The 19,834-nt window shown below is 31.4% G+C and overlaps 2 protein-coding genes across 2 annotated transcripts in view; both read right to left on the reverse strand.

Annotated features, from left to right (window-relative positions):
- The window catches only part of LOC132717237 (hemicentin-1-like), a 42,991-nt gene extending 34,359 nt beyond the window's left edge, over positions 1 to 8,632 (reverse strand). Inside the window, exons 1-8 of the mRNA XM_060700671.1 lie at positions 8,614 to 8,632; positions 8,341 to 8,390; positions 7,947 to 7,988; positions 7,457 to 7,536; positions 7,098 to 7,166; positions 6,801 to 6,918; positions 5,288 to 5,410; positions 4,876 to 5,046 (exon numbers count right to left, since the gene is read on the reverse strand). Of these exons, the coding sequence (XP_060556654.1) occupies positions 4,876 to 5,046; positions 5,288 to 5,410; positions 6,801 to 6,918; positions 7,098 to 7,166; positions 7,457 to 7,536; positions 7,947 to 7,988; positions 8,341 to 8,350 (613 nt within the window). The 5' untranslated portion in view covers positions 8,351 to 8,390; positions 8,614 to 8,632. The remainder of the gene's footprint in view (positions 1 to 4,875; positions 5,047 to 5,287; positions 5,411 to 6,800; positions 6,919 to 7,097; positions 7,167 to 7,456; positions 7,537 to 7,946; positions 7,989 to 8,340; positions 8,391 to 8,613) is intronic.
- Positions 8,633 to 16,705: 8,073 nt separating this feature from the next.
- On the reverse strand, positions 16,706 to 18,742 carry LOC132717202 (uncharacterized). The gene is made up of 2 exons (XM_060700624.1): positions 18,412 to 18,742; positions 16,706 to 17,484 (listed from the first exon to the last, which is right to left on the reverse strand). Exons 1-2 carry the CDS (start codon positions 18,704 to 18,706, stop codon positions 17,069 to 17,071), a joined length of 711 nt encoding a protein of 236 aa, XP_060556607.1. The 5' UTR covers positions 18,707 to 18,742; the 3' UTR covers positions 16,706 to 17,068.
- Positions 18,743 to 19,834: the final 1,092 nt, after the last annotated feature.

Genomic DNA, 19,834 nt, shown 5'->3' on the forward strand with positions numbered 1-19,834 from the left:
TAATACGAGTTAAACATATTTTTAAGAACATCAAGATTTTGCACCATGCGGTTCTGTAACAAAACACTTGAAAAGGTTGTTATTTTATTAGAGATTTTCGACCAAGCGACTACATACATGCATCGAGGACATTAAATTAGGAAAGTGACCGTGGGACCACATTCACGCATCACAGGAATCTTTAGGCCGTTTTTTGTTGTGTTACTTTTGTTTTTAGTTTAACAACATCGCTTTTTAAATTGTTGCTGGTTCTTTTAATTTGAGTTTAACACACAAACGACCTGGGGAATAACTTGGAATCTGATTTTTAGAGAAGACTGACATATATTTTGAAATGAGAAGAAAATACTGAGCTCCGCTATTCGAAACTTAATTTTTAAATTATATAATTATATGGTACAAAACTGAAATTTATGAACACATTAATACTTATTAATATAGCACAGATTGTAATGATAAACAAATATATAATGTTGATATTTTTTCAAATAAATTGTAAGTGCCGTTTGTAAATTTGTAAATAAATGTTCATTAGCAGAATATTTTTGAATAAATTATAACTATTCAAAATTTGCTCTATGGATTTTTAAGAAATTATGAATACACAAAACTAACGAACAATATATTCAAATTTATAAATTTTTAAGAAGAACTTTAGCTTACCTGAAATAAGAAGAAATTACTGAACTCCGCTATCCGAAACTGCGGTTTGCGGGATGCGGGCTCAATTTATACAGTTTTTTGAATTTTGGTAAATTTGGGGGAAACGTTTGTTTTACTTGATTAAAGGTTAAGTACTTAATGCTGTTAGTGTATACAATATCGTTTCTATGTTAATTTATTATTAGAGATAGGAGAAATTTGTGGATTCAGCATGTAAAGGTAACATCATTTATGAATGAAACTTGTGCAGATTAAGCATAGAGAAGCTTGAATTTTTGCCAATCATTACTCACAATAAAATAGAAGAAAGAAAAATATATTCATCAGGAAATTGGCCATGATAAATCCCATTTTCTTACGAGAAAGTGACAAAAAACAGCTGTCCGTCCTATTATCAAGGGCAGACTTGAAAATATGTCATTTCCTTATTATTATTAATAAGGAGGCTAATTTTCACATTTATGTCTTGAATCAATGAATTGGTTTATATACTACAAAAGTAACGCAAATCAAACGGGAGATCAGTTTTTGTCCTTTTAAGTTTGCTATGAAATTTTAAAGATATCATATTTACTTTCTAGAAAAAAGTTGAGTTAACAGTTCTTTCTACTTTCCATTATATATTTTTAATAGAATTATTTCATTCTTGCAAGAAATTAACGTTTCAAAAAAACGTTTTATATGCATTAAGATATATTTCCCATTTTTTGTAGATATTAACCGGGGGCATTTTTGCCAAAGTAAGCTTATAATTTCTTTGTCCGCTTAATCCTATTTGTTATAGAAAATGTAACGTGATGGGATGCAAGAATATATAGATTAAACTTGATAAAACTTTTAAGACTGTATTTTTTGCAAGCCTAATCTTAACCTGCTGAATTTGTAAAATGCGCTCTTTAAGCTTCCATTTTTTAGACCTGACCTGACTATCAACCTAAGAATATCAAGATGAATAATTTTTACAGTAAGTCAGTCATAAGAACAGTGTCTGTTCAGTCTTTACGGACGTGCAGCCTGTCTTATATGTATCTCTTTACTGGTTAATTCATTTCGGTTCCAGCAATGTATACAGTTAACAGTTGTCATATTTACATCTAAGCTTATTCAAAGTTAAAACAAATTTTCTTAACCTGCCTTTATGTCTCTGACACTGTAGCATAAACGTTTTAACTTTCTTTTGCTTTATATACTCAAGACGGAAAATCAATGCGATAGGTGCATCGAAGAAACGTTTTTAAATACGTAATTTCAAATCAAACGATGTACGTAAATTCAATGCCATTTAACAGTGCATGAAGATATGAAAACGACTATGAACTCAACAATGAGTGACAGAACAGAAAAGGCTTAATTACATATATAGGGATTTTTTCATGTGAATGAATGCCATTTGGTCGTAATGAATATTATTTTGTCCTGTAACTGCCTGTCAATTAAAATATTTTTCGATGCACCCTTTCGCACTTATATCTTTTTGTCATGGTACCTACATACCTCATAAGAAATAATAGAATAACTCAAAAAGATTAGTTTTATATTTGTATAAAAACGCATGAAAGCAAATACTGACATCCTAATTTATTATGCTGACTTTCGGGAAATGTATTTTTTTCTAATTCAAAAAGATACCTTATTAAAGGTTCTCTTATTTAATACAACTTATATTACTAGGATGGTGATGAAAGGTGGAATTTTACTCATTTTTCTCTTTCCGATTAAGGTAACAAACGTTACTTTCAGTAGCTTAATAAAATGGTATTCTTTTAAACTCAATGTTTATTATGCAAATACAATTTTAGTTCTTTCCGGGACATTATGTTTCATTATTAAAAATTCGGAGTCTCTAAGCATTAAATAAAAAAGATACTGTTGTTATTTTTTTTTCAGTTTCCCTTACAAGTATCTAAAACAAATGTATATGTCTGTGACACAAATGATTTTAAAACTATTCACAACAGAATGTGAATGTTATATTTGGTTGGTCCTAACAAAGGAAAAAAGACGCACCATTTAATCTAGTTCAAATACTTTTTTTTATTTTAAAAAGTAAATATTTAGATTTTGAATTGCGTTTCATACCTTACAGAAATATCATTTTGCAAGAAGTTTGATGTGATAAGACAAATATGACAAAAGAATAAGAATACAGTCAAATGCTTCCAGTCAATAAGAACGCTCGAAATTAAGAGAAAGATCAGGACGATATTGTACAGTTGTGGTATTATATTGAATATGGATTTGTATTTCTAGTTACTTCTTCTCTTTTTGATGGGGTTTAAATTACGTCCTTTTTTTAACAAAGTCATTTCTCGTTGAATTCAATGCGTTATGGTTGAAGGGATGCTTTTATTCTCACAAACGCAAAGTACTGTGTAATCTGGTATCATCTGATTTAAGAAATGCACAATTTTGTTCACGAGGCAAGACATATAAAACACAAGAACATTTCAAAGTATGAAAATCTTCTTTACTACTGTTAAATGAATGTGATATTGCATTACACAATTTACAACATTCAAATAATGAGAATACAGATTAACAAATCCTCCTTATATTTTGACAGCAAGGTCAGTTACTTTTTGATGATATTATTTTTCTCGGAACAATTATGGGAAACATATCACCAAACTGGTTAAAACGTTATGTTTTCTACTAATAATTGTCATGAAAAAGAACTCCTGAGAAAGTATTTTTAACCAAACCATATTTCCACAACGATTCACTGCTATCGCACGATCCAATGCAATTAACTGAAACTTGATCTGCTAGACCTACTTCAGCCAGAGCGTTCAATGTGTAGCATTTATGCCATTCTCTTTCTCCAAATCCACCTTGGGCGACAACCTGTCCTTGGACGATGATACCAATATAAATATGAGTAGGTGAAGGCAAGCATATCTGGAGTAGTTAAACAGTACAAGACCAGGACTGGGTTTCCACAAAGACTGCCAGTTTTATTTAATTGTTAACCCACCACCTGGTGTTGATTGGGCTATTTGTGAACACAAATACTTTGTTGTGCTTTATAGAAAAGTCAGTCATCGTGTCTGATTTGAATGCGACTAAGGGTTTAATGGCTGAAAAGAAAACAAAAGTTTTGCTGTAAAGGTTTATACTTTAAATTATTATGTACGTATAAAATGTTTTATTGCTTCAACTATGTTCATATAACACCTCCAAAAAATTATCATTTTCACTAAAAAGAGATTATAAAATTTAATTGTCATTTAGTTTCAGCGTCGAAAAGTCAATTTAAAGTCAATGGTGCTGCAAACAATCACTACAGGCACTTCGCTTATTCTGTTGTATGCATGGCAATTATGTGAATATATGTTCTTTTTCAATAAACATAGATTTAAAGAAAATTCTGTGAACGAAATATTAAAAACTTATTTTAGAAGAAATCTCTGTTTCTCCATGTTGTAAACCTCAAAATGATTATAAAATGAACAGGAATTCAAATGAAACGAAATTATTTCAAATAAGGATTCTACTCAGGTTCATTTATTTCAAAAATAGATATACAAACACTGCCGATGTGTTACCTCTCTATATAAAAGTAAAAAAACAATATAGGATTTTTATTTAGAAAATGTGTACTTGATTTATATATTTTTGTATCTCATTATCAACAACAATATTGAGACAGGATTATAGAAACTTTTAATTTTATAATTACTTTAGATTTTATTGACGAACAAAACATGTATACCGGAAACATAGACATACCTTTACATGGTTTTTGTTTGCATATTTCAACATCGGTGGAGTCACCAAAGCAATGAACGCCGGTTCTCTTCGGATACGGATTGGAGCATGAACGGTTTCTCTTCTTCAGACCGGTGTCACATGTCACAGAACATTCTCCCCAATCCGACCAGTTAGACCAACCACCATTTACTTTGATTAAATAAACATAAATTATGAAATGACTATTTGATAATTTTATATTCACATATATCATACTTAATATAAATGCCTTTTTGTTCCTAGTATTAGCTTTACAAAAAAGACAATATGATAAAATAATTATCATACAAAGAATTAGAAAGAAAAAAAATGCGACTTTTATGTGTTTACTCTAAAATAGGGCCTAGAAGCGACTTAATGTTCATTTTAATGGTTGAAAAATAATATAAGTAGAGCTTAATGTGACAGACGTTTATCCTAGATATTAAATGAAAAGAAGAGCTATTCGTGATAAGTAATTACCAGGGCAGAGCATATTATTGCAGCGTTTTGTGTCAGTGTCATTTCCTACACACATCAGACCTTGATACGCGGGAGCAGGGTTAGTGCACGTGCGCTTTCTGATGTGTATGCCAACGTCACATGTGACGTCACACGTAGACCATTCAGACCAATCAGCCCAGTTTCCGTCAACTATAGTAATTGTTTTGAGAAATACTGTACAATAAGATCAATGAATTTCAAATAATCAAATATGCTTTTGAAGTTGCTATTGCCAATTTAATATTTTCTCTGGGTTATTTATAACATTAAGACCATAATATAAATAAACATGCAAATTGAAAATATCTACAGTTATTCAACAAATATAAGGTTTGAAAAAATACAGAATAAAGTTATCTAAGAGTTTAAGTGCAAAATTCTTCTTTCTTACCTAATGAGCACAGACGACAAAACTTAGGACACATTTTCTTTGCCTGGTGTACTTTTCTACAAATGTTAAACGCCACATTCATATGTGCGCAGTCAACAGTGACGTCATCAATACACGTTGAGGCTAAAACATATAAATGTCTATAATTACCTATACATTGCAAAATACATTTTTTTAATGAAAAACTAAAACTACTTTAATATTAACTCTAGCTCAGGTATTTCATTCTTTCAATTATCAATAATTATTTAATTAGGATAAAGATATCTAGTTTTGAGTGCATTAACGTATTTTAGTCTAGAAATATATACGGCGTAGTGATATGTACTCTGAATGATTAATTATAAAGCATTTGGTCGATAAACCGTACAATATTGTATTACAACGCAAGAAAAATTGATATCTATTTCTATTCTAACATCTAATAGAAACAGAATTTATGTTTAGGAAATAGATATCAATTCTGAGTGCATTGTTGTAGCATAATGCACGGTTTGAGTTCAAATGCGTACTAATATAATCACGAAGGCCGATAGGCCTAAGTGATTAATTACAACGCATTTGAACGAAAAACGTGCATTATTATACAATAATGCACGAAGAATTAATATCTATTTCCATTCGAACACGTCAAGAAAAAATATAATTATTATTATAAAGTTGGACTTTATGTTTGGTGGTTAAATTTGTTTTTGCCTCAGAGTTTCCAATAGAAACGTTCTTTAAAAGCTGTTCCAGTGGGTTGAAAAAAATCTGTCGTTAAATCTACCGTGTGTAGAAACATTTTGAGAATAACGAATTTTGAAAACGTTGATATAACTTTGTCTGTTCATTTTATTTCACTCTATCATTTTTCAAGCGAAATACAAATTATTTAAAGTGAAATAAATGTAAAACTTAAACGCGTTTGCGACATTAAAATAGCGTACTTGATTTGATTGTTTTGCACGTGCTAATTGGCGCTACATTGTGACGTCACGTAAACAACACTTTAAACGCCTGTACAGCGTTAACGACTGAATTAAAGATATTGGTGTTCGGATTCATTTTCTTAGTTAAACCATTTTCCTTCATTCTAGATAGTTTTCACAACAAAATTCGACAATTTATTTTTTATTTATCAGATTTTTCAAACAAAATGGCGCCCTCAATGTGAAAATACACAGGGAGATAATAAGAACGGCGAGTGCATTGATGTAGAATAATGCACGCTTCGGGCCTTCTTTGTTTATATAGAAACATTTCCGATAGTGTTAGAATTAATTATATATGTTGAACTATATAATGCGGAGTCGAAATTTTCATGACTCCAAGATATTTATTCACGTTAAATCTGACGTCATACGGCGTACGATCATATTTTTTTATGTAATGTATACCGTGTAAGTATATACACTTCCCGGTATGTTCAAAGGAGGAAAGTGTGGAGCGTGTTATAATATAATATTTACTTACATAGTGGATCTATATTTTATAGAAAACATTAAATTATAAAACTATATCCTTAACTTACGTTTTCGGTGCTGACATAACTGGCTGTTACATTTGTCTCTACTACAACACTCGAAACATTGGTCCGCCACATCTCTTTTCACTTTTGTTACATTGTAGATTGGAATAGGGCCACAATTCTAAAGAAAGATGATCAAATTTTATTAAGAATTCAAAGAAACCAAAACAGTTTTTCTAGTTATATATTTTACTTATATTCGTGTTTTGAAAAACAATGTGAGAATGTCCCATCTTAAAATCAATGTATGTAAGTTAAGATTTTTGTTTTCAAATAAAATATGTTTTATCTTAATTTTACCTCATTATCTGTGATTCCTAATGTAAACGTTCTTGTTCGCTCTTTGATGTCAACTTTAGCATAACAGGACTGAAAAGTTGATTTTAATCAAACATTCAAAATGTATAAGAAATTAAGCAAATTAAACAAAGATTATAATGAAAGACATTCTAAAATTGTAATTTTAATAAGAATAATGACATTTCGTTAGATAATGTGCAAAAATATCTTCTATAAATAAAAATATTCTTAAAGCAATACTTAAATTTTATGGAATAGAACCCCAAGAATTATTGTTTTACAAAACGTTGATACCATTAAACATTTTGATTTATCTGATTTTTAATTAGATGGATCTTAACGCAAGCAAACTTTTATACCTGATCACTGTTACGTCCTGTTATGTTATGGCAATCATCAGGATGAACAACATTTTCACATGTGTAACATTCATAAGCAACTGTAAAGATCAAAATAGAGAATGACTATAGAAATAAAAGTTTTTGAAAGCTAAAACAACGTTATTTTAATACTTAAAATCAAATTGGCATTTTCATGATTTTGAAAACGATTCAAAGTGAAAACTTTGATTGTTTATTTTACAAATAGCGAAGAAAACTCTTTGAGTATGAAAAGTAAGTGCTTATTGAGACCAATATCTCCAGAACTTTAAAACTGATTTAAACAATAAACATAACAACACAATTTTAAATTGATAAAGATCTTAATTAAAACGATCTTTATTCATTACAGCAAAATTAGCAACAAAACTTGAAATAATTCGTCCTTCATCCCAGAAATGATGACAGACCTAACAATTGTTTATTTTTATTTTTTGTAAAAAATACTTTAAATCATATTTGTACTCACCTGTTTCTTTTACTAAGAAAACCAAAATAATCAGTGGTTTGTCTACAAATCAAAACATTAATAAAATCATAAAAATTTAAACAATTTTACGAATCGTTATATAGCTATAATATGTAGAGAACGTGAAACTTGTATTAGATTAGCACCATCATATTTGTATTAGATAAACATTGTTGTTTTAAAAGTTTTACTTTATTTATTTATCTAGCAATATATATTAAAATGTTAATCATAGTTTACGTGTTTATTTTTGTTTTGATATCTCACACTTTTTACTCATTATTAATACATATCAAGCAAATCATATTCGGAAACAAAACATTATGTCTTATTATCTAGAAAAATCAACTACATCATTTTAAAGGCGATGCTGATTTTTTTCAAAAGTACTTACGTAGAAACATGTTTTCCTGTTCAATGAAAAAACACGAATAGAATGTCCTACTGAAAATAAAATGCCTGATTTTTAACACAGAAATATAAAAGCAAGAATATGCTAGTATATAACCTTTTAAAAGTTATATAATTTATTACTTGAAATTTTAGTTGCATTTATTCTTCGGTGGAGAGCAAGTCATTTAGATGCTTTTTATATCAAAAACATAAGAATTCTTGAAATGTCAAAGTAATTTTGAAACTTACGGAATGTTCATTAAAATTTACTTACAGTGTTATCACTACCTCAAGTCCCTGACAACTAAGCAACTTAAAAATATATGATTTTTAACCGTCTGTCAAAACATCTAAGGCCAAAAATATTTTATTGTTAATTAGTGTATCAGTTAATTTGTTTCATATTTTTCCAAAATAATTTAATCAAAGTTATTCACCCTAATAACTAATGACTTAAAACGAACGAAAGGAAAGTTTGCCTGCATTTATATACTTTTATCAATCATAATATAGTATGTCATTTGAATGTTTTGAAATTCAAACAATAAAAAAATAGTTTATAATTGGTAAAGAAATGAGACTTCTGGCGATTGATATTTCAGTTCATCATCTAGCCCTTAATGCACTTAGGAACTGGAACTGGAACAATCAAATTCAAATTTTAGAAATATCTTTCTTTTGATATAAATCTGGGATGAAAGGTAAATAGTTATTTATGCTCTCATACAGTTGGAATTATTTGCTAGTAATTTAATTACCTGGAAAGAATGTTTTCAGCATTTTGATGTTGTTCAACGTAAGTTTGTCTATGATTGACATTTTTCGATAAAACGTTATAATAATGCAGGGCATTTATTGTGAAAGGTAACTTCACTCTCATCAGTAAAAAAATAAATTATATAATTTGCCTTATTCATAGTAGAATTTTGGTTGTTTATTGTTTACAACACGCATATAACTTTGACCCTGTTGTTTTCATCATTTGACCAAATTGTTTTTCAGTTGAATTTTTAAAAGATATGTTATCACAGTATGTGTTCTTTTGATGTAGTTGGTAAAGGTAATAATGTCAAATACCAAGGTATAACCATGACAATAGATATCTAAATTTAGTTAACATTTTTTGATAATTCTTTTCCCAAACTAAAAGAACAAAATCACAATGTCTCCAAAACATGAAAACCGCTTTTGTATTAATTGAAACAGGCTCTGTTTATTTGTTGTATATTTTAGGCATGATACGTTTGTTGAATGTATCTTCAAAGTAAACAATTTTAAATGAAGAAACATGCAATAAGATCGTTAGTTCTCATCGGCTTGAGAATAAGATAAGATTATTGTATGTACCTTAAAAACACTCATTCAAAGTAAACAATTTTAAATGGAGGGGCATGTGATCGTAAATTTTCACTGGCTTGAGGATATATTTTGTTATACGTGCACCAAAGTTGGATCTTTTTAATAAACTAACATGACTTAAATTAGACTTTAGGATGAGATACCACACAGCAAAAACATATTCCTCATACTTATTATTTTTAAGATTCGTTTTCTTATTTCATTATTGATGTTTGGAACTAATAGCCTATTAATATCAAACAATGTTTGACATTACAATCTTTTAAAAACAGCTGTAAAATCGTTTTTTAATTTTACAATTAGATAAATGACGAAAGATAACCATATTATAGTGTAGCTGTTGGAAACCTACATATAATCATTTTTTTTAAATTATTGTGAGTTTATCTATAATAATTATGATAAATGTGTTAATCGGAAGACTGAAAATATCTTTTAAGATTTTTTTTTTTTAATCTCAAATTTTGTATAGATTTATAGATATGTTGCTTTTATTAAAATACAGAATTTCGGAAATATTTTGCACATAACAATAGTTTAAAGAAGAATATTTCTGTTGATGACTTTTTTGAATACTTTTCGTCTGTTGGAAACGACATTTTCAATCACGAACGATGAGTATGAAGGTTCTGAATCAATGTATGAATGTGATAAAGGAAATAACACTTTGAATAAATTACATCTGCTGTTAAAACATTGAAAATGAATAAATCTGCTGAGAATGTTTTCCTTTAATGTATATTTCATTGAATCTGTTAATGTATAAGTGTCTCACATTTAATGCTCTTATCAAAATTTACTGACCGCATCATTTGTAAACTTAAAGAAATAATGAAAAATCTTGCCTTGCCCAGTTTGTTTGCAAAATTATAAATGAAGCAATATAAGTACCTTAAGCTTTGCTAACATTTGACCATGGTGTTTCTAAATATCAAATATCTTATTTGATAGCATTTATATATGAATGCCTTTGTCTTATTTTGTATTGTACGTAGATTGAATTATACATGTATGTTATTGTGCTAGCCGGATAACTTACTGACATGCAAAGGTTCTGGCGGGATATGAACCTATAGTGATAAGGGTCAAGCGGTTTGAAGTCAACAACCTTAACCATTCGGCAAGGACGTCCCCAAGTAATAACGCTTCACCTTTACGAACCATGTTGCCAGATTGAGCAAAAACACGCAGCATAATCAATAAACTTTAATCACTACAGTGTAACATGATCTTTTTATTTTATTCTTGCTAATGGGTGTCCAGTCAGATCGACACTGAAAACGTCATCTTATAACTTTCAACTTTGACCGAATTTAAAGTGCATTCATTACATTATGTCAGATAGGATTAGTACCTGAATAGAACAATTGACCCTCCGTAAGCTGGTTAGCTTTCTCACATGAAATAAAATTATAATTAAACAAATAGCTAATATCTAACAGAAATATTATTCTGGAAGCAACATGTTATTTTCAAGCTCGATGTGATAAGACAAATATGAAAAAAGTGAGATAAAGAGAAAGATACAGACCATTTTGTATAATAATTTTATTTTAGTTCTTTATTGAATAAAAAATTGTATCTACGATCAAATTAATTGTGTTATTTGTCTGTTTGTTATGGGTTTAAATAAAGACATTTTTGTTGTATTCCACATGTACACAGTTACTAGTATTGTTGACGGGATGTATATATTGGGTTAATCATATTTTTTTACTATTATACGAGGTGTGTTCGTAAAGTTCCAGGACGATTATTAATTTGAAAAACATTGCTGATGGATTTCAAAAAGAAAACAAGCCGCACAATTTCCTTCCATATTTCTACTAGTATGCGCAATTTTATCCAATTCTATGCATAATGTATGGAGAAATATATGTACAAAATTAAAAAAATATATAGATATAAGTAGAATTTTGATCCTTTTTGAAATAAATCGTTTTAATTTTGGAGCGTTTTATTACCCATTTTTCGCTTCTTAATTTCAATTCAATTCTCACAGCTAGCTAGGTACCGCTTTTGGCACGTTTTCCTCGTGCATTTCATGGGCATCAAATCTTATATCTACCCATTTTTTCACTGCTAGCCGTTCGATAAACATCGTTTTGTTATAATTAATTTAACTTCACACTTGAGGCATTTAACGCACGTGGTAGATTTCTCCGAATTTTTTATTGGATTGCCTCTCGCTCAGTCATTCTTTCGCTCAGTCATTAATACTTCAGCTGTTTGTGAGCATCATCGGCACAACGCCCAGGGAAGGCAGAGGCCGTCAACCTCGCCGCTTCGAGCACATGGCAGCCGGGTTATGCAGGGATAGAGCCCCTGAATGTGGTCAAGCGTAGAGACGGGAGATATAAGTTGCATAGGAGGCAATGCTAACGTTCAACTGCCAGTGGCGTTCCCTCAAGCCTGACATGGTCCGAGAAGGGATGCTTTTTCGACCGGGAATTTTCTCCCCGAGTATGGTGATTTGCCTTTATTAGCTTTTAATTTACAGGTACAACAGCAAAATGCAAGCCCGCACATTCCATTAAATCTAAGCCAACAGAACACGGTTTCGAACCTACGCCCACTTTTCCTTACCCCACCAATCACCAATATAGGCATGTTTCAGTCCGCTTATGACGGCATTAGCGCCCATATACCGGAACATTTAAAAATATGGGCCGGAAAATTTGTTAATTTGTCAATGTTTTTAAGATCATCGGTATCGAACGCATTACAAGGGACGCACATATTTTTAACCGATGATGGTACGCTTAAAACTTGCCCGAACGGTTCTACCGAGCAAATTAAAAATATTGAACAATGGTCCGATGCCTTCATGATTTTCATGGATATATATCTGATCAAAAATTCACATGTTGCTAATTACCTGTTAAGCTATATGTCTATCATAGGACATGCAGACTCACGTAGAAATTACGTTGCATGGAGAGTCTTCGACGAGCAATTTCGCATTTGTCAAGAAAATAACCCCCAACAATGGTCCAGTTTAAATACAGACCTGTGGCTGACCTGTGGCTGAAAGTTATGACTATTCCCAAAATACATAGCCCGGCCAGTAGCTTTAACAGTTCCGAACCAAAACATGAACAATCACCCTCGCAAGGACCTTGCGTCAGGTTTAATGAAGGTTATTGCCCGTTTGCTCTAAGCACATTTGCTCAAAAGGAATTTGCATTTCAAAGTTCATTTTTTTCCTTTCGGACTGGACAAGCAACACAGCCTGCGTTTCAGCTCCAAACCTCTAAGCGATATGTTTACTTTGGCTCTTCACAAATAATCAAATTTAGCTTTAAATAAGGAATTAGAACGTTACCCAAACAAGGATTTAGCTTTAGAGATCGCCGACGGTTTTTCTAACGGTTTTCCTCTTTTGATCCTAGGCTGTATATACGAATCAGGAACCACAAATCCGCCCTCAAGAATCCTGAAATTGTGTCTCTTAAACTTAATACGGAATTTTCAAGCCGGTCGAATGGGCGGTCTTTTTAATGAGCCCCCTTTCTTATATTTTAGAGTTTCTCCTGTAGGTTTGGTAGAGAAAAAAAGAAAAAAAAATGAATTTAGATTAATTCATCATCTCTGTTTTCCAAAGAATTCTTCTGTAAATTATTTCATACCGTTAGAATTAAGCTCAGTCCAATATATGCATTTTGATGAAGCTGTTTTAATGCTGAAAATCTCGGTAAACACGCTCTTTTAGCAAAAACCGATATACAGTCCGCCTTTCGGTTATTGTCTATAAAGGAAAGTGATTTTAAACTTTTAGGCATAAAGCAAAAAGGGAAATATTTTTTTGACAAGTGCCTGCTATTCGGGGCATCAATATCATGTTCTACTTTTGAAAAGTTTTCTACATTTCTGGAGTTATGCATTAAAGAGCGGTCAAAGTCTTGTAATATCAAGCACTACCTTGATGACTTTTTATTCGGCGGGAAATGACTTACTGCAGAATGTAAAGATTTGTTATTTCAGTTTTTCCAACCATGCCGCGAACTAAATGTTCCTTTCGCTGAAAGTAAAACGATATACCTAACAACTTTTATTACTTTTCTTGGCCTCGTTTTGAATTCCGACGACATGGCTATCAAGATTCCCCGAAATAAGTTGTTTGAGCTTAAGGAAAAGCTAAAAGTTACGTTGTCAAAAATGAAGGCTACAATGAAACATATCCAGTCTCTTATAGGAAGCCTTTCGCTCCCTTGTAAAGCGAAACCCATAGCTCGTCCTTTTTTGAGAAGGATTATAGATCTAACAGTGGGAGTCGTCACAGAAAAACACCATTATTTAAGGGTCTATAGGGAGGTAAAAGATGACTTACTTATTTCGGTGTCCTTCTTATCAAATGTTAATGGGGTCTCTATTATACCCGAGAATAGATGGGAAACTAACGAGGATTTGCGGCTATTTACGGAGAGCTCTAGTAAAGGCTTTGAGATTTACTTTAATGGCGCATAGGCAAATAGCACGTGGCCAGAGAGCTGGAGAGAAAATGGTATAACTGGAGATATTACGATTTTAGAAATATTCCCGATTGTTGAATCTATCTTTGTTTGGCCTGCTGAATTAACAAACAAAATAAAACATAATTCGTTGTGACAACATGTCTGTATGTCACATTATTAACTCTATGACCAGTAAATCAAAAAATGCTATGATATTTGTCAGGAAATTCGTTTTTCAGTGTTTAAAATTTAATATAATGTTCAAAACTAAACATATATCTGGCATTAATAATGGTATTGCTGATGCTCTTTCAAGATTTGATTTTCAACGTTTCAGACTCTTAGCACCAGCAACAGACGAATTACCGGCAACCGTTCCTACGCATATTCTGGATATCTTCAGCAAATAACAGAATGCTTAGCTTCAAACGGTATATCTCGTAACACAAAATTAGCATTACGGTCATTTGATAACTTTTGTATTATTCACAATATTTCGCATCTTCTTCCAACTGATCAACATAGTGTTTCAATGTATATAGCTTGGTTATATCAAAAACATTTATCTTATAAATCCGCCACAACATATCTAGCAGGCTTATCATACTTTCATAAGTTACACAATTGGATTGATCCAACAAACTCGTTTTACATTAAAACAGTTATAGAAGGCTATAAACGTAAACTTTTCGTGCTGATATTAGGCTTCCTATAACTATTGAAATGCTGGGAGACCTTTGAAACTCGCCTTTTTCGCGCACCAGTTTTTGGTAGCCTATTTTGGCTTGTTTCGCATAAGCGAGCTCGTTGCTACTTCACAAAATATTTTCGAACACTCTTTACAAACATCAGATCTACGCTTATAGTGTATCAATGGCACCAACATTGCATATTTTACTTTAAAAAGTCGAAAAATAACCAGTGTGGCTCACCACAGCATATATTTATATCCGGGTTACAAAAAATCCAGCCATATCTTGAACAATTTATTTGTTTTGCCATGCAAACGGTCATCCGGCTATGTTGTCTCTATGCATTATGGCTAGAGGCATTTTTCTAATTTTCCCATTTTATTAATGAACTTCAGTTTTAATTTGGAATTTATTTCTTCTTTGATTTAAGTTTCGTATATTAAAGTCACGGCCTTATTCCAAAAAATGCATGTGTTTGTTGTTATTAAAGTTCTAAAGAAATTCGAGCTTTTGTTTTGTGAGTGACAACTATCGAGTGACAACTCGACGAAGTGGTTTATTCGAACCATTTTGATTATCACAAAACTTTTACCTGCTAAAACTTGTTGTCTGCGATTACTTTAAGCTTATTCGAACCATTTTGATAATTACCAAACTATCGTCTGCTACTACTGACTAAAATTATTCGTACCATTTTGATTATAACGAGACTGTCTTCGGCTAACACTAGACGAAGTTTGTTCGAACCAATTTGATCATTACCAAACTGTCGTCTGCTACTAAGCTATGAAGTTGGTTAGTACCAATCTACTTATCACCAACCTGTCAGCTGCTATTACTTTACCAAGTTTGTTGAATCATTCGATTCATTATCAAAATGTCGTCTGCTATTACTTTGACGAGGCTATCGCTCCTTTACAAATTAAACATTTAGTAAATCTTAATCAACAAAGAAGACATACATTCTATTTTATTATAGTATAGGTATATTTTCTATAATTCATATTTAGATAAAAATAAATGTTTGAAATGTGATTTAAAGAATTCAAGACTTTAAGAATTTCTTATCTTTCAAAAAATAGTGTTCCATAACTCCATACATCGTCTTTGCATCGGCCGCGTGCAAGCGAGATTTAACGACGTTCTGAAAGTCTCGTCCTTCTGCTGCAAAGCAAAATTTCATTTGCACATCCGTTAACAGTTTCGGTACCCATTTAGCGCACCTTTTGGTCATTGACATTTTTTCAGTTATTATCTTGTGAATTGTTGTTTTACTGATGTCGCAATTTCTCGCAGAGACAAACGACGGTCGCCATTAAGCATTTCCTTAATCTCGTCACATGAAACGATGGGTCTTCCAGACCTCTGATCATCTGCAGTAGACGCGCGATCTACTTTGAATATTTTATACCATTCATACAAGACTGTACGCGACAATGTCTTTCTCCGAATGATTTCTCAAGCATTACTCTATTTTTTCCTCATTAATACTGTGGAAGTACTGAATAATTACTCGCTGTTTTTCGATGATATGTCGATCCATGGTTAGTAAGAGCATTATGCCATTTTTACGTTGTTATAACGTCATTTAAATCTAAAATCATCCCAAAAATGACGTCATATTGTTGATGCCGTATTTTACATATAGAGGTAGCTATAGAAATCATATCTCGTGAACATCAAATAGCATTCAAACTGTATTTACAGACAAAACGTGTCTTACATGTAATTATAATATATATATGAATTTTAGTTAGGACCGGCGTCCGAGAAGTTTACAGACGAACCTCGTATACATGCAAACATACACAGAAACAACAGGTTTTCGAAATATAAACAAAGGGTTTGGCCCAAGTTCGTCCCCCTTTTATGCTTTTATTTACACAAACGCAAAGAACTATACATGTATAATGCTGTAACTCTTCAATCAGATTTTTTAAGCAATGCAGTATTTAGTTCACACGAAAACAGCTAAAAACACACAAGAACATTTCAAAATACATGTATGCAATTCTTCTGAAGTGCTTTTTACAAGTCTTACGTATTCTTCAATGTGATATTACAAGAAACAATTTATAACACTAAAATGATGAGAACAGTGATCAGCACATTCAGAAATATAAATCCCTCATATTTTGTAATAGCAAGGTCATTTACTTTTGATGAAATTATTTTTATGTGAAGAACAATGAGAAACTAATAAACAAACTGGTTGTGTTTTCTATTAATAATTGTCATGTAAAAGAACTCCCGAGAAACTACTTGTTACCAAATTATGTTTCCATAACGATTCACTGCTATCGCACGATCCAATGCAATTTACTGAAACTTGATCTGCAAGACCTGCTGCAACTAAGGCGGTCAGTGTGTAGCATTTGTGCCATACCTTGTCTCCAAATCCACCTTGGGCGACAACCTGCCCTTGGACAACGATACCAATATAAAGATGAGTATTTGGAATCGAGCATATCTGAGTTGTAAACAAGTACAGACCAGTAACTGGCGCCACAAAGATGCCAGTTTTATTGTTATAACCGGCACCTGTGTTGATAGGGCTATTTGTGAATACAATGACCTTGTTGCTGCTGACAGAAAAGTCAATTATCGTGTCTGATTTGAAAGCCACTGCAGGTCTAATGGCTGAAAAGAAAATACGAATTTTAATGTAAAAATAATAGTTGTTTCTTTAAGTCATAACCAAAATATCAAAATATGCATGTAGGACCGATATTGCTCCAAGTTATGTTAAAAAAAATCTGAAAAGAGATCGTAAGATTTTATTGTAATTCAGATAGATTCAGCACAGAAAGTATCAATTTAAGGAAAAGATGCTGCAAAATAATAAACAAGGACACTCTGGTTGATCTGCTTTATGTATGGCTATTGTTAAAGAATATTATCGTTCTTTAATTATCTCTGATATATAGGAAACTGTAAACATGGCAACCAATAATTCTTTTTAGAGAGAAACAAATATTTTAAAGTAACGTCATATATCTACGTGCTTTAAACTTCAAAAGAATTATATATGAATTTAAACAAATAACATGGAATTATTCCTCTTACTGAGTAACGCATTTATTTATATATTAAATATACATACTCTTCACTTCAAATTTGCTTTGTCACGACATAAACAATATAAGTGATAGTTTGTTTTTTATATAGAAATACGTTATATATATTAAAAATAATATGCGATATAATGTGCGTTTGTCAAATTATTTCCAAATATCCAGACGAGATAATGTGTAATATTGTCTTAAACGATTAAGTTAGCAGAAAAAATAATAAAAATGTAAATAAACCAGTTCAAGAAATTTTTAAAAGCAAGCTTTATAACATTTTCTTGAACGGGTTCAAAAACTTTTACATCATATGACTACAAAAGTGAGATTCTCTCATCACATGATTTAAAGCATTGGAGTTAATAAAAAAATTGACATGCAATGCCATGTAATAAAATAAGTATATACTAATACCAGTGCAATTTTATATATTTAGGCATATCATTAATAACAATTACTGATATGATATAACAAGCAACAGAAAATGGTCATAACCTACCTTTTACTTTCCTTATTTCGTTCTCAATTTCTTCAGCACTCTTTTCCAGCTGCTTATCCACTTTGTCTTTCAAAGAATCAATGGTGACAATCATGTCCTCCACATTCTTAACAGCTTTCTCAACATTATTTCTGGTGACATCCACTTCACTTTTTATTTTTTCAACAAAAACTTCCTGCCTTATCATTTTTTCTAAAGTTTGTTCCTCATAGTGAAATCGGGAACAAGAAGGCTCCGACACCAACGCCGAAGCAGAAGGTCTATAAAGAAATGTAAGTAATACAATTTCTAGCATGATTATAGATATTTCATAACGACTCTTAAACTGAAAGTGAACAGAGTTTGTTATTTTAGGTATTTGAGAAAATCTGTAGAAATGTAAACATCCTGTTACTTTCCAGTTAGAAACATAAACAAACCAAAACGTATTTGTAAATTGTTAACAAAAGCGATGCTAATGTATCTCTCGCAATACAATGAAACTTCCAACCTGTCTTATTATATATAGTTATCCTTTAAACATTTCATTTAACTTCACATTGGCAGTTTCACTTGTTTTGTATCTGTTTTCAATAAATCAAATAACAATTTGAATATGTATAGAGTGTTTGCTTTTACTAAAAATATTTTTGTCTCTAACTGTAGATTTTAAAATTGAATTAGATGCTACTTTCGTTCGGTTCCCACTTTCATACATTTATATTTTTACATGACAAGAAAAGAAAAACAGTTGAAAACTGTGCTTCATTGTACAATGGAGACAATATAGAATTAATCCAAAGTGACATTTCTCTTCCCAGGATACATTTGATGGGTAGATGCTGCCAATAAACAACATTCACAAAACATCAATTATGTAGGAAGCTCCATCACAAAATATATTAATTAGACTTTCTAAATATCTGAATACATTATGCAAGATTAAATTTATACCACTATACTATATTACAAGGCAGCTTGATTAACATTACGTTCATCCCTAGACACGAAGCATATTAGAAAAAATTCTCCATGTAGTGTCTGTTTGTTTGATGTTTTGTTTGTTTTTTGTTGTTGTTAAATTTTTAATGTTTATCTCGGGGGTTAATCGATCAAAATTTCACCAAACCATACCAACAAACCTGAATTGCTACATTAGAATGCAAAATGATTCGTAAAAATATACAATATCTATACGCAATGAGTGCCTATTTTCAAGATACATGTACTTTTTTTTTTCTCTTAAATATAAGCTATGCCGAAAAGCATCAGCGAACTTTATGCGCCGCCACGGGAGGTACGGGTTTTAGCCGTTCGTAGAGACGGCTGAACGGATAATAGCCCTACATAAATCGTCTTGAACCAGTTAGCAATTACTAAGAAGCGTAGAAAGAGGAAGCAAAAATTTTTAGAGAAAGTGATTTGATATTTAGTGATTTTATAT

This window comes from Ruditapes philippinarum, unplaced genomic scaffold (genome assembly GCF_026571515.1).
Source record: "Ruditapes philippinarum isolate M1 unplaced genomic scaffold, ASM2657151v2 ctg1915_1_1_1_1, whole genome shotgun sequence".
NCBI lineage: Eukaryota > Metazoa > Mollusca > Bivalvia > Venerida > Veneridae > Ruditapes > Ruditapes philippinarum.

Bases quoted from the DNA above. Each gene is read 5' to 3' on its own strand.
- LOC132717202 (XM_060700624.1), bottom strand. From the start codon at position 18,706: ATGCTAGAAATTGTATTACTTACATTTCTTTATAGACCTTCTGCTTCG. The intron at 17,485-18,411 runs GTAGGTTATGAC...TTTTCTTTTCAG, and splicing joins CGAAATAAGGAAAGTAAAAG to CCATTAGACCTGCAGTGGCT.